Source organism: Aulostomus chinensis, chromosome 9 (genome assembly GCF_037954235.1).
Source record: "Aulostomus chinensis isolate RoL2024-O1b breed Wild chromosome 9, RoL_Achi_v1.0, whole genome shotgun sequence".
NCBI classification, from domain to species: domain Eukaryota; kingdom Metazoa; phylum Chordata; class Actinopteri; order Syngnathiformes; family Aulostomidae; genus Aulostomus; species Aulostomus chinensis.
In genome coordinates this window covers 25114060-25128274 of record NC_141328.1, presented here as the reverse complement: position 1 = coordinate 25128274, position 14215 = coordinate 25114060, and the positions used below count along the sequence as shown (strand labels likewise).

The 14215-nt window shown below is 43.2% G+C and overlaps 2 protein-coding genes across 2 annotated transcripts; both read right to left on the bottom strand.

Moving 5' to 3' along the window:
• Window positions 1–2274: 2274 nt before the first annotated feature.
• On the bottom strand, window positions 2275–3515 carry sst6.1 (somatostatin family member 6.1). The gene is made up of 2 exons (XM_086214514.1): window positions 3146–3515; window positions 2275–2854 (listed from the first exon to the last, which is right to left on the bottom strand). The coding sequence occupies exons 1-2, from the start codon at window positions 3248–3250 to the stop codon at window positions 2627–2629; spliced, it is 333 nt and encodes a 110-aa protein (XP_086070640.1). The 5' UTR covers window positions 3251–3515; the 3' UTR covers window positions 2275–2626.
• A 5640-nt stretch (window positions 3516–9155) lies between these two features.
• Window positions 9156–13821, bottom strand: srm (spermidine synthase). Its single transcript, XM_086214513.1, has 8 exons — window positions 13487–13821; window positions 13155–13275; window positions 12982–13074; window positions 12730–12883; window positions 12163–12246; window positions 11858–12003; window positions 11580–11702; window positions 9156–10259 (listed from the first exon to the last, which is right to left on the bottom strand). The coding sequence occupies exons 1-8, from the start codon at window positions 13615–13617 to the stop codon at window positions 10242–10244; spliced, it is 870 nt and encodes a 289-aa protein (XP_086070639.1). The 5' UTR covers window positions 13618–13821; the 3' UTR covers window positions 9156–10241.
• Between the last annotated feature and the right edge of the window lie 394 nt (window positions 13822–14215).

Here is a 14215-nt window from a genome sequence, read left to right as displayed (position 1 = left end):
CGGCACACAGCGTTGTTATTCTCCCACAAGTTGCAAACCTTGAAATGTGTCTTTTTGATATGATTCATTTGCTGCATGTCAGAGTGAAAGAAAGTGATGAATCGTAATCAAGTGAGCCCACAGGAGCCTTTGTCTATTCAGCATCGTTAAAGGGAGCAGCCGAGCAGTGTTCCCAGCGGTTGCGAGCACCATGTAATTACGTTGCTTTGAAATTCACGGAACTGTAACTCACCATCAAGTGGTGTTTTCAGATTTTGCATTGTCTTTTACAAAGAAGAGGAGGACGGGATCGCTTGAAGAGCTTTTCTCTGCAAATGTCTGGTACACAACAGCAATAAAAGGATAGAATGTCATCACCGCGGGCTTTAATGTTCCACCTGTAATTGAATCAGCGTATGTTAACTCGGGTCTTTGCACCTGTGGAAAAAGTACATTTATGAGTCATTATCTTCTATTCATCCCGTTCAGGAACATGACGAGAAAGTGCATCAAAGCTTTGCCTTTCCTCTGGCTGTTCTGTGCCTTCTGTGAATTCTTGCTTGCAACTTCAGTGTTTCTATCTATCGAAATAATTTACTTATTTAACTGTAATTTGTTCATCTGAATATTCCCTACTGGCAACCCACTGCTAAGAATCAAGCATTAATCACTGCAGGCAGTAGCAGCTCCTCTGCCAGAAGCTATCACTGTAAATTTGTTCCAACTACAGCCATTTTCTGCTCTCTGACCTCAACAACAACAACAACAAAAAGGCAGCTAAGTCTCAACTTTTGTGAAATTTGTATCGAAAGATCTTTGCCCCAGTACCCACGACTCCTGACCGTCACGGGGGGACGGTGAAGGCAGCTGAGGGGGGACGACGGTGAAGGCAGCTGAGGGGGAGAACGCAGATGCATCGGATTCAGTTTTGTCTCACCAGTTCGCTTGATTTTACTGTAAGCTGTCAAGATTTAGAGCATGTAAATTATCTGTTGTTGTTGTTGTTTTAGTCTTGCCCCTTTATTTGATCATTTTTAACAACATTTCATGAGCCAGAAGCCAACGTGGGTTTGTGCTGCTGTGTGCTTGTGTAAAATCTGAAAGAAAATACAGTAAATTGTGATTCTTGCCCACAAATGATAGCTCAGTAGTATCATAATAGCTTATTTGTCATGATTACGTGGTAATTAGTGAAGCATTCAGCAAGGAGTCAAAATGTAACACAGAAACTGAGTTTTAAGCAAAACTAACGTTATGAGAAAGAAATGCCAGAAAGTTTGACCATTTTGAAAGATCTCCTGAAAGTACCTTTTCTCGGTTATCAAGCCTCCATTTTTAAAATTTGTTTTTTAGAAATGCTATTTTCAACGGCAAATCAAGTCGGTTGTTTTTGTTCGCTCAGCTGCACATCTGTCCGTCCATTTGGCTCAAACAGCAGGACGTTTCACCCGCATATCATTTATATTCGAATAAAATCCTCAGAGACCGTGGAAGTCGATACGTGACCGTGGGCAGCCCCGTGGTCTGCCTCGCTGAGTGGTGAGGAGCACACATGCATCACAAAGCCAGGAGGGCTGAGAAAGATGGGGGGTGGGGGGGGGGTGGGGGTGGGGGGGGGGTGAGGTAATTGTAGTGTGACTGATTGAGAACCGGCATCCAACACAGTTTGCGGTTAGAACTGAAAAGCAGGTTTACGGAGGAACAATCAGGTCACACAAACACAACACGCGCTGATTCTGACCTGCGCCGCCTGGACTGTTGATGTGATAACGTTTTCACTGGATTTCAAGTCTGCAGCAGCTAATAAACGACAGATTTGATGGGTTCTGGGGAAACGTGTAGTTTTTAGCCCTCCGTCTATGAATAACGACCTGCGGTGAGCCACTGAAGCATCGCCCACAACCTGTGACTAGGAATTAATAAGGACCGAGGGGGCAGATTTAAACTCACAAATTATAGACTCAGAGAGAGTAATACAGATTTAATCTATATCTATGCGTGCGCTAAGCATAAACTGTAATTGATTTAATTTAAACACATTTGTAGAAATCAATGCTATACATTTGATTTAGTAATCTAATTATGGTACCTTTTTTTAAGTTTTGTTATTTCTTCTGCATATTAATTTTATAACCGTTTCTTGCCTGGTAAGAAACAGTTAATTAGCAACAAGTTCAAAGCAATAAAACATGTTCAGTCTCTAATTTACGACTGCAACTTCCTCAGTTTGAAATTGTATTTGCGCGATAACACTAAACTGCAAAATATTTCACAATTTTTTTTTGTTAAAGAATTATTCTAAGTGTGGATAATAAAAAGAATAATACAGCCATACATTCTGCGTGAAGTCTGAGTTTGCATTTATATTTTAGAAGCAGGTGGAAATATGTCTTTTTGAACAATTTACAATTAACTTTTACCATCTCAGGTATTTTATCCATGATTTATTATTTAGCCTGAATAAAATACATACATTGTATACAGAAATAAATACATATATAATTAATATTCAAACAGTCACACTGTCTCGGTGAAGTCCATCGATGCTGCATGACTGACGGGTGTAGATGATGTATGTACAGTTGAGGTCTACTACAGTTCATGAGGAGCCGGGAGGGAGGAGGTGCGGTGGGGAGGCAGAGCAATGTTAGCAGGAGGTGAAAGTTTTCCAGAAGAAGTTTTTACAGGGGGCTTTGCGGTCGCGCTGAGGCAGCGATAGCCTGTTGTAGACGGCCCTCTCCTCCAGACGAGACTCCAGTGGTTCCTCCAGGTCCACGGGCGCCGTCTCCCCCGGCAGCACGTTGGTATCCAAAGCTCCGTCCAACAAGCCCAACACCAGCTTCAGGATCAGCTCTTTGCGCTCTTTGCTCAAGTCCTATCCACAAAAACAGCAAATGAAAAATGTGAAATACGTGAAAATTCATCACACAAATCTTCTTTTCCATTTCAGACAATATGAGGTAGCTGTGATTGAAACAGCTTATTTAATACCCTATTTTTTTCCAAATGCAAAGTAGAAATATCCATTTTGTTAATTTCCCATTTACTGGTAAAATAGTCTTCAAAATAATTTCAAACAAAAAGTTACCTGAAATGAATGAGCAGTGGAAAAATAAAGCAAAACATGTTCCCTTGAACCCTTAATGAGCAAGAATATTCTCCTCACCCTGCTGATGTGGACGGGGCTCCTCTCGTCCACAGGAAGCACGGCGGCTGCTCTGACACTGAGCAGAACCCCCATGAGAGCTGCTAACACCACCAGGAGCTGCATGCTGTGACAGGAGTGCAAGAGGAGGACCAGAGCTACACTCACGGAAGACCCACAGACACAGGGATGTGTGAATGTGTGTTTGGGAGTTGAGTGTGTGGGAGTGAGTGAGAGAGAGAAAGAGAGAGAGAGAGAGAGAGAGAGAGAGAGAGAGAGAGAGCACACGCCTCGGACCGGCCACAAATCCAGAGAAAGTGCAGTGCAGCTGGTTGCAGCTGGTTACAAGATGATGGAACCAGTGGTGTTGCTTCTGCTCTACCTCCCAAAGTCCCTGACTCTTATATGGCTCACCCCCCCAACCCCACCCACCTGTCTGCCACTGACGTAAAGGGGTGGTGGGAGTATGACGGAGGGTGTATGTGAACGTGTTTGGGGGTGGATGTGTGCGTGAGTGTGGATGAGCGGGAGACACATGAAAGGGGTCAGGACAGAACAAATGGAAGGACTGAACCGGTTTAGAGGGTTCTCGTATTCATGTGATTCATCACATCTGCAGCCAAAAACTTTTTCTCCAGACAAGTTGTAACACAATGAAACTAATGGATTGGCAGTCAGATGACTAACAAGAAGGCCGACAGGCAATTTTACAACTCATCAGTTGTGTGAAATCCCTCCTGACACTTACCATAAAATGGTCATGTCTCACTCTACATGCAATCATAACGTATAAGAGACAACACACACGCACACACGCACATGCACGCGCTGCTGCCACCTCTCTTAACATCTGCTTCCTGTCACAGAGCCTCTATGTGGCTCTGTGGCACCTGAAAATTACAATCGAATGGTCTGACACTCCTGACTCGACTTGAGGAAGTGCCCTCAGGAAATCTCCGCCGGAGCTGCTGCTGGAGTAAACAGAGCTGTTAGAAAAGAAAGCAACCCTCTTCAGCTATTCAGCGCCAGATGTGTGACGGAGCTGATGCTTTACTTTGGTAGCCATCAAAACGAGCAATCTTGCAGATGGAGTGTTTCTTTTCTGAAATGAAAACGGGAAAAATAGTCAATAAAACTCTCTCTCTCTCGCTCTCTTTATACAGTCCTAGTAATATACTAATAGTACACACTGTCCCAGATGCTGTACTCTGTAACTGCATCTAGTGATTGGTGTATTTGTCAGGTGCCTGGCTGCATCATGCAGCATGTGTTAATAAACGCAGAGGATTCATTTGGTCGTAGCTACGAACCACGAGGACAAAATATGCATCTCTGGTCTCCACGCTGAAGAAGAAATCCAGAGTCAAGATTGACTTCAAGCTTGATTTGAACTGATTAGAAGGATTGGGAAACTGCTAATACGGTGGGAACTCTGTTCATCTGCTGCTCCATCTGAACATGTTAATCATCCAGAGACGCTTCCCCTGGATGTGAGCGATCACCCCTGTCTAATGCCAGACAGTCTTGCATCATCCCAGGAGAACGCTGATGGCTCAAGGACACATATGAAATCATACGTAGCCACGTTTCTGCAAAACAAAGAAGCCTTTCAATGTTCATTCAGTTACACCTGCGCATGAAGGAAAGATGAAAGCTCTCTTGCTGGATATTTCACAAGACTTTTCACTTAATTACTAGCTTGACTGTTTAGATTGTGAGAAACTGCTGCAGGCTAGCAGAGCTAAATGAATAGATCATCATTTTTTTGGTGTAGTTTTTTTTTTTCTTTTACTCAATATTGGCTATGCATACCTACTCCTCTGTCCAGAAAAGTAAATGGAATATTAACGAAGCTGCATGTTTTACGTATGATATTGTTCATTAAAGTGTAACGGCTGGTCAAACTCATTTCCATCTTGGATTTCTAATTATTTCAGCCTTTGAGTGCACTCATAAAATATTCCATCTAAATCTTCAAATAATTTGTGTGAGCTATTTCCAAACTGCAAAACCCAATGATGATGGTGATGGGTTTACCTCACACAGGCAAACCCATCACCAAAACTGATTACCGAAAGCTGATTTGAGCACAAAACAAACACTCACCGATCACTTCCAGCCCATTTACACACGCAGAGGAGAGGAAGAGTATTAGAAACATCAAACCCGGCCGCTGCACCACCTCAGTAATACACATAAAGTAGAATTATTACCTCTCTAGAATTGCAAGCTCGAAAAAAAAAAAACTTTGAACAAGCAGAACCCACAGCAGAGCTGTTGCTTTGAATCACATTGTACAGGTGCACCTATAATAAAGAAGTCTTCCGCCTAGTTTGGAAGTCCAGGGTAAACTACTAAAATAGAAGCCTTAAGAACAGTTGGGATGTCCATGGATGGTTAACTCCGGCTGGAACATACAGTACCATTTCCGTGCCCCTTGGTCATTAAGTTCAAATGGATTTGTTGTGCTTCCACAACAGTTTTTGAGGTGTTTTCTTCATACACTGCTGATCTTCTGAAGGCCCGCCGGAGCCAATCCAAAGATTAGCTGACTGTTGAAACGCCTATACTGGTCTTTGAAGAATCTACAACCAGTCTCCTAAAAAGTGTCTGCAGTCCACCCTGCGAGAGACTTCAAACGGCGAACAACGTCAGCATGACGACTGACGCCGGGCGACCCCGGAGCTGATTAACCCGTACGTATATCCACCTCGCGGCGACCACAAAGAAACCCTGATCCAACAGTGACTTGTGTTGTATGTTAACATCATCGTTAGCTTGACGCCTTATTTTGTTTGCAAATACGGCGTTAATACACAATTAGTGCACCCAAAATCATAGATTTAGTTCAATTTGAACCGGTCAGGTCATTGAATCGTTGTACACAAAGCACTGAACTCCTGACGTTTGATGTGTTTTGCTGATGTTACTACGCATCCGTCCAGCGGTTATGTTGGGGTATCTGTAGAATGCTGCAGCCAAGAGATTCTTAAGGAAAATGAGACTTATTTGGTTGGAGAAAAAAACCCCAAAACAGAATAAATGTAAAAGTAACGCCACGATTGTCGCTAAATTCGTGCCGATTACACAATTTATATGTTATAAGAGTGTATTAGAGTTTATGGGTGGGAAATTTTGAGCTACATGGACCCACCGGAAGCTCTCTGATATTCAGAGAGTAATTCTCCAATATTATTATGGAGTTGAAACTGTTTCCTGTATGACTCAGTACATACAAAGTACTCACAGACTGAAATGTAGGTATAGGAGAACAAGAGAGAAACAATGAGTGAATTATATCGTAACTACAGGATGTAGTAATAACAAATATACAAATATTTTGGAAACCATGATATCCTGAAAAACCTCTCAAAGTGAATGCTTTCTTTCCTGTACTTTGTCTTTTCCATAACTGCTTATATTTACTTAATTACTTGAAAAGGAGCTGCAGTTTTTCCACTGATATCAGCTTTTCTACTGTTAATTATTGATTGTTTCCTCGAAATTAAAAAAAAGCACATATGTTTAAAGAGTAATTAGTTTGTAATTCCCCTTAAAATACTTTCTTGGTGTCGGCAAAATATTGAGAATGAGCCTCTTATGTTTCTCTCTCATATCAAGTAAGAAATTAAAGTAGGAGATGATAAGTATTTCCTACCTATGGATTCATACAACAGAGCTACAGCCTGGGTACATTTCCTGTAATCTTACTAGAGGTGTTTTTGTTTTATAATACTGAATATAAGAGTGGATATAAGAATGTGAAAAAAGAGCAGGTTACATCTCCTATATTATAGTATACTTTCTTCCATTAAAGCATGTTGACACACATTACACAGGTAAACTTGTTATACAGTAAGCAGTACAGCCGATGTGTTATAAGTAGTATGACAGTAATGTCATGACATTCTTGCAGCTTGGTCAGACTTTGATAGACAACTGATGAGGACGGAGGTCTTGCACAACAAGAGCTAGCGCTGATGTCACTGTGAGGCTGAGCAGTTTATCAGTCCCAGAAATGCAAGCTATATTACCAGAGGGTGCTTCAGGCGTGAAATACTGTACAGCCCTAAGATATGTGAAGCTGACTTACACATAAAAGATGAGAGGATGCCATCTTGTGCCTGAATACTGCAACTGCAACTCACTACGATTGTCTCTCTGCCAGCCAGACTGTTTATGGTTAACCACTGGTTGAGAAGAGCTGCTTAAGAGACACTTTATAAACATATTAACTGTTAACCAGAGATGAATTGGAGATTTTCATATTAAGACAACCTTATTAATCTCATAATGGGTAATTTATACGCAGCTTAACCCAGTCAGTAAAAAAAAACAAACAAAAAAAAACAACAACCCAGACAGGGTCGGTGAAGAACAGCAGTAACGTTAGATAAGGTAATAAAGCAATAAATAAGATAAAATGGATGGAAACAAATTAATTACAGTTGTTACACAATTCAAAGAAACTGACGTTGAAAAAAAAACCAACTCATTTGTAAAGACTTCCGAGTTCTCCTCAGAGGCGAATGATAACGGCGCCCTGAACACATCAGTGAGAATTCATCAGCCAGAACATGGAGAGTTTAGCTGATAAGAGTCTTTGCCTTCTTTAGCACCTGATTGGCTCAGAGGGAACACGAGTCGCTTTGTTTGATTCTGCTAATCTTGGAGCAAAGCTTAACAATAAGTTAAAGCACTGAACCGAAAGGTAAAAAGAAGAGGTTAGAGGACTTTCAATAAAAGGAGAACAAATGTTACCCGAGGACTAAAGGGAGGAGAGATTCTCAGTTGACCTGGATGGCGAAAGACTGTATTACGACTACACCAAACAAAGTGAACAATCAAAGTATTTGGTATTCACATCACTCCACGATCTGAACATCCGCACTGCGTGTGTGTTCAGTGTTGTGTCTGTCGCATTTCCTGCAAGACACACTGAGATCAAGAAGATTAGAAGAGCAGCTTTAACCAAACTCAGGAAACGCAGGATTGTGATCCGGGCCTTGAAGTACGACCACAAACAACACCCATGGGTTAACTGCTGTGTAGCGACCCGGAGAGAGAGTGATGATGTCTGAGTTAACAACAGGTCTTTAGACTGGGTAAGACATTACTCTCTGAACGCTACACCGTCCTGTAACCTCGCAGAGTAATACAACGCTCCTGCTTCAAACTTGGAAGCTCCCAGGTACGTAAACCTAAGAGCTCCACAAATATCCATCCAATCCATCCATTTTCTTCCGCTTATTCCTGTTAAGGGTCATGGGGGGGTGGAGCCTATCCCAGCGGCTTTCGGGCGAGAGGCGGGGTTCAACCTGGACAGGTCTCCAGTCCATCACAGGGCCAACACATAGAGACAAACAACCATTCACACTCACAGTCACACCTACGGTCAATTTAGAGTATCAATCAGCCTCGTCCCCTCTTGATGTCTTTGGACTGTGGGAGGAAGCAGGAGTACCAGAGAGAACCCACGCAGGAACAGGGGGAACATGGAGACTCCACCCAGAAAGATCCCGCGCTCCAGCTGGGGCTCGAACCCGGTACCTTCTTGCTGTGAGGCGACAGCGCTGACCACTGCACCACCGCGCCGCCTCTCCACAAGTATACCACTAATAAATTCAACCAGTACCTCATGATATGCCGCCCACTCTTCTCCCTCCTGAAAACTGACTTAACTAAACACATTTTTCACTTTACAAGCTCAACTGCTGGTCATGTGACGTCCTCTACTTCTCTTCAGTCCGTTCTCTCCCTTCACGCTTCTGGGGTTTCAAATTTCCACATCCGGTTTTTCAAATCAGCTTCAGATCAGCTTCCAAAGTATTTCTGTCACCGTCCTGCTCATAGAAAATCAGAGCTACGTTGAGCTCAGAGAAAATTTACATATTTTCCCCAATGAATGTGAAAACAACGTAGTGTCAAACTGTCGTTTGAATATCAGTGCGTGTGTTTCAGTAGTAACACTCGTGTCGTCTGGCACAACAACTGGGGTCTCGTCTGACCTCCGAGAATGAAAACACAGATATCTCAGTACTCTGTTACAGATTTATTACAGATCATAATTATAAAAACAAAACTTCATTGCTCGGGTATGACTCCATTTCTCAAACGATTCATTGTGGATTTATGGCCGACAGGTAGCAAGTTAAGATGTTCCATGTTAGCTTCACAAACAGACCCCACCGAAACACAACAGCGTCCTGCACCAACACTCAACACACAGGCTCGTTGCAGTTCAAGCTCACTGTCAGTAGTCACCACCCAATACTGCAAGTTACAATTGCATAATGAATTAGAATCTTAAAAGACATTTCTTGCATCACAATTCTTCAATAGTGGAAGTCCAGTTTTTACTTGACTTGAATTGCAAGACTGAACTATTAAATCCTCCATATGGAAATTTATAGACGGAGACCAGTTGGTGATATTTTAAAGGGAACTTTAAAAAAAAAAAAAAAAAAAAAAAAATCAACCCCTTGAAATTTGACCTTTAACCTGTCAAACTACCCGACTGGTAAACCATGATACATACAGAAGAAGTTACCAAATTCAGGCACTAAAGGGTTCACATTTGTGTAGAGAACATGTCATTATTGTTACGTATAGATCCGCGTGTCTTGTGGGTATTTTCCTATGATGCACAAACTGAAACAAAACACTAAAGTGCAGCAATACATTACATATACATACTCTATATGGTACGTAATATATTGCACAATGAGTAGACAGTGATTCCAGGAATAAACAGTAAACAGCTTCAGCGTGAGGTCAGGTTTGATGGCGATACTCCTCCCACTCAGCACAGACTCATAAACTGATCCCCACAAAACAAGTTGATAAGATAATCACAGGATAAAAATGAATAACCGAGTAAATCAGACAAATAAATAAACACGGCTAGTGTTTAAGACTGGAGGGAGGAAAAGAAAAAAAAAAGAAGATTTCTTTGTACAACTCAACACGCACCGATTCTTAGTCGCCTCCGCCCGTTACAATCTTGAGGAGGTGGAACTGCGCCGATAGTTGAGGAGATGAAGAATTCATAAAACACGAGTGTGTATCTGGTCTGGGGGCCAGGAAGAGGGTGAGCACGCAAGTCTGGTGTTGGCGGTCATGCCTCATACAGTACCTGGTGATGGGAAAGAAAATACTCTGTGGTGAGAGAAAATGAGTCAACGTACACTTCAGAATTAGGTGGGGTTGTATGACGCGTTGCGTTTGCCAAGTTGCCCAGAGGGCTTCCTTCCTGTGGATGCCTCTGATTTCTGATGTGTCTGTGTTTTTTTGGTCCAGTTTTTAGCTTGAGTATATTGGAAAATAAAAACCCTTCAATTTAGCCACAAATTTAGGAGACTGAGCTGTCTGCTAGCGAATGGAAGCTACAAGTAGCTAACTGACATGCTCTGTGCTCACATTCCATACAACTGAGACAAATCAGAAACATTTAGTTTCTTATGCCAGGCTAAATAACACATTTCCATCCATCCACAAAATGTATGCATTTAATGGTATTGAACACTAGGGTGCATAACCCAGGTGCACTGTACCCTGCAGTGAGTCCTAAACAAAGGGGGCTCAAGGGTTTAAAGGCCCATTTATGCTCAATGTTAAATACGCATACGGACAGAGCCTTTTGTCTGTACTCTGCGCTCATTTCGTCTGTATTTCTGCACATTTCCATGACGCTTACAGATACGGAGTAAACAGAGCAGTACCAGTGGGGGCAGTGTGGCTGTCACTACTCGATACGTAGCTTTCGTGAGACACAAAGGAGAAATAGCACTGGTGGAACTTTTTGAGGAGAGATTGTGTGACTTCTTGTGCTGGATGTGGAGGACCCCTGTTGGATGTGTTGGTTAACATCCATGCCAACATAAAGGACGCATGGAATTGTGTGAACAGTGATGGGACCATCGTTTGAAACGGACACATACATTTTCCTATGTACCTGAAGCATAAATGGGCCTTAACTTTGAGTGGATGCGGCTCAGCGCGTCTCCTGGGCAGAGAAGCCGAACAGGAGCAGAACCGTCCTCTCTACATTTTTCAACAGTAGAACCTCCTTTGGATTCCTGCGCGTGCTGCACGCTGCGCTACTCTGTTAGCAGCACTTTCCAGTACAAACAGCTGAGGTGCAGAGCGATTAAGTGCCACCAATGAAGGGAATACAAGGATCCATAAAGTGTTCATGTAAACTGGGTACTGACTGAGCTCTGCGCATCAGAGCTGCTGCTGCACAGAAGACGCGCTGACAAACACATACTGAAGCTAAGGACCCTTAAAATGGATGAGTGCCTCGTGCAGCCCCACTTCAATAAATCACAACTATCTCTTAATGTTTTAGAAATGCAACTGTTACATAAAAATTAACTATAAACTTTAGCCTGAAGTTCTATCGGTGTGCGCAAACATTTTCTGAACGAGGCCAAATCCCCTGAACAACACTTACTTTTCTTGCAAACTCGGGGAGGACGAATGATGCTTTGTGAATTTCTGTGTTGTAATATTTCAGCTCCATGCTTTCCAGTTGTTCTTTTGATAGCTCCTTCACCGGTTTCTGGAAATCGGTTTCCTAATTCAAAAGTGAAAAGAGGATCACCGTGAGTCACTGGAAAACACAGGAGAAGTACTATTTCACAATGAGTCGGAGGCTTTTTTTCCCCTAAGTAACTCAACAACAAGTGGGGTTGTGGGGAATCGCAAGAGAAGAATGACAAGCTCACTTACAGGATTTTTACTGCAGAGCATGAATCCAATTTGGCCACTGGGGTAAGTTGGGATGGTGGTGTAGGCGTAGTCCACCACAGGGAATAGGGTCTTGCAGAAGGTTTGCATCTCCTTTATCAGCTCCAAATGGAGCCATTGGCACTCTCCTGTCAGATTGACACATGGACAGGCAGCGTGAGCAGCCACAAATAAGAACCAGCGCTTCGAGTAGACTTGAAACGCGGGTGTCAGTCTTCATGGAGCAGCACACTCCGGCTCAAGTTTAGTTTGGACAAAAAAAACTTTTAACAAAAACCTGAAATTACCCTGTGAACAAAGAATTCCTCCCTTTGTCAATGCGGTCTTCATCAGTTGGTAGTACGTCTCCTTGAACAAACTCTCAGCAGGCCCTGCAACAAAGACGGAACTCAGACGAGGCCTGCGACTCACCGGTTCGCAAAGACTGACGCTAAAACCCTTAAAAAGGACCTCTTTAAGAAATACACTTATTGTCTATCTTCCCAGAGCTGGACGAGAAGACACAAACCCTTCTCTCCTCCGTCTATGTGTATGTGTGTATGTGTTAGAGACCCACAGCTTAATGCTAGGTAGCTTAGCACAATGAATGAAAGTGGATGGGAAGTGTTAGCATACCTCAGTCAGATGTAGCCAGGTCTTTCAATTACGAGTCTGATCCTTAAATTGCAATGTCTTGTCATGCGGTGTTTCGAGGGGAATGTTTTTGCGTAACACTATGAAATGCAGGCAAAGGAGGCAAATGTATCTGATGACGTTAGATGGAGGTACGCCAACACTTCCTACCCACTACCATTCAGAGGTATGTAACCCCCCAAAAAAGAGCAGATTCCTTAAATAAAAAGAAAGAAACTTGCCGACAGGGTCTGAGGAATCTGTAATGATGACGTCAAAGGCATCCTGGTTCTGCTTCATAAATTCAAAGCCGTCTCCGACGTGGAGGGTGAGCTTGGGACTGGAAAACCCTTTGGCCATCTCAGGGAGGAACTTCTTTGATACGTTAATGACGTCCTACACCGAAGACGACAACAACAACAAGAAGGGTTACTTTGGCACAAATAATAGGGGGTGGGGGTGGTAGGGTAGATGGTGCAGAGAGAAGCTCCCACCTCGTCTATCTCACAAAGGACCACTGACTCAACCAGGGGGTTCTTCACCACTTCCCTCACCACTCCACCATCTCCACCACCAATGATCAGCACCTGTTGGAGGTAAAGGTCAACCAAGAGAAGGGATACTGGACAGATTCTGACACCCCCCCATCAACACATCCCTGTATTACCTTCTTGGGACTCGGATGGGAGCAGAGGGGAAGGTTGGCAATCATTTCTTGATAGGCAAACTCATCTCTCTGTGTGCACTGGATCACTCCATCCAGCACCAGGACATTCCCGTAGGTTTTACTGGGGGGGGGGGGGGGAATTATTTAACACACGCGTTAACGGTATTCTTCCTCTTAACGGTAAACCAACAATCCTGAGGCCGAGCTGGTTGGTTCACCGATCGAAGCTGCTTGAAGCTCACGAGCTTCAGGTTATTCATTCATTGCTAGCGGAGGCTAACAGCTAGCAGCCTTAGCCGCGGCGTGAAGCTAAAAAGAAAACAAGAGCTCACCTCTTAAACACCAAAACGTCTTGAAATTTGGATTTCTTGTGGTAGAGGACCTCTTCCACTTGGAGACTCGTTGCTTGTCCCGGCCATAACGTGCACGTTTCCGTGAACCATCCGTCTCTGAGGTTGTCCATGTCAGCTGCCACGGCGCAGGAGGAAACGTGTTTTAAAAGTGTGCCAGTGTGAGTCTCGACAAAGCTTTGACACTTGCTCGGTGTCTGACACACACACTTACACACACACACACACACACACTTACACACGCACACACACTTGCTGCTCCTACACTGCAGCGAATGGCCGCTGCTGACGTAGATGACTGACCGTTATCTCAGTCAATGGGGCGGCGCGTCTGGCCGGGTCGTGTATAGTTTGTTTGGCATCGCAACACCGGCACCGCCCTGTAACCCACGTGAAGCTAACCCACGGTGGAGGGTCACTGCGCCTGCGCGGATCCCGGAAATGAAAGAAGGGGTAGGTTTTGTTTTTTTTCCCTCTCTCTCCTCAAAAATATGACACCACATTTCAGTAAAGGAGGCTAACAAAAAAACAAAACAAAACAAAAACTTAAGCGTCTGTAATAAATTTATTCCAGTGATAAGTCAGCATTTTAAGGGAAAAAATTTAAAAAGATTAAAAAAAATTAACAATTATGTCACCATTTCAGAAAAAAAGATCCCAGTATTTCTGAATTTGATTTATAAAACAGCCCTGTTTTAATGAAGTAATTAC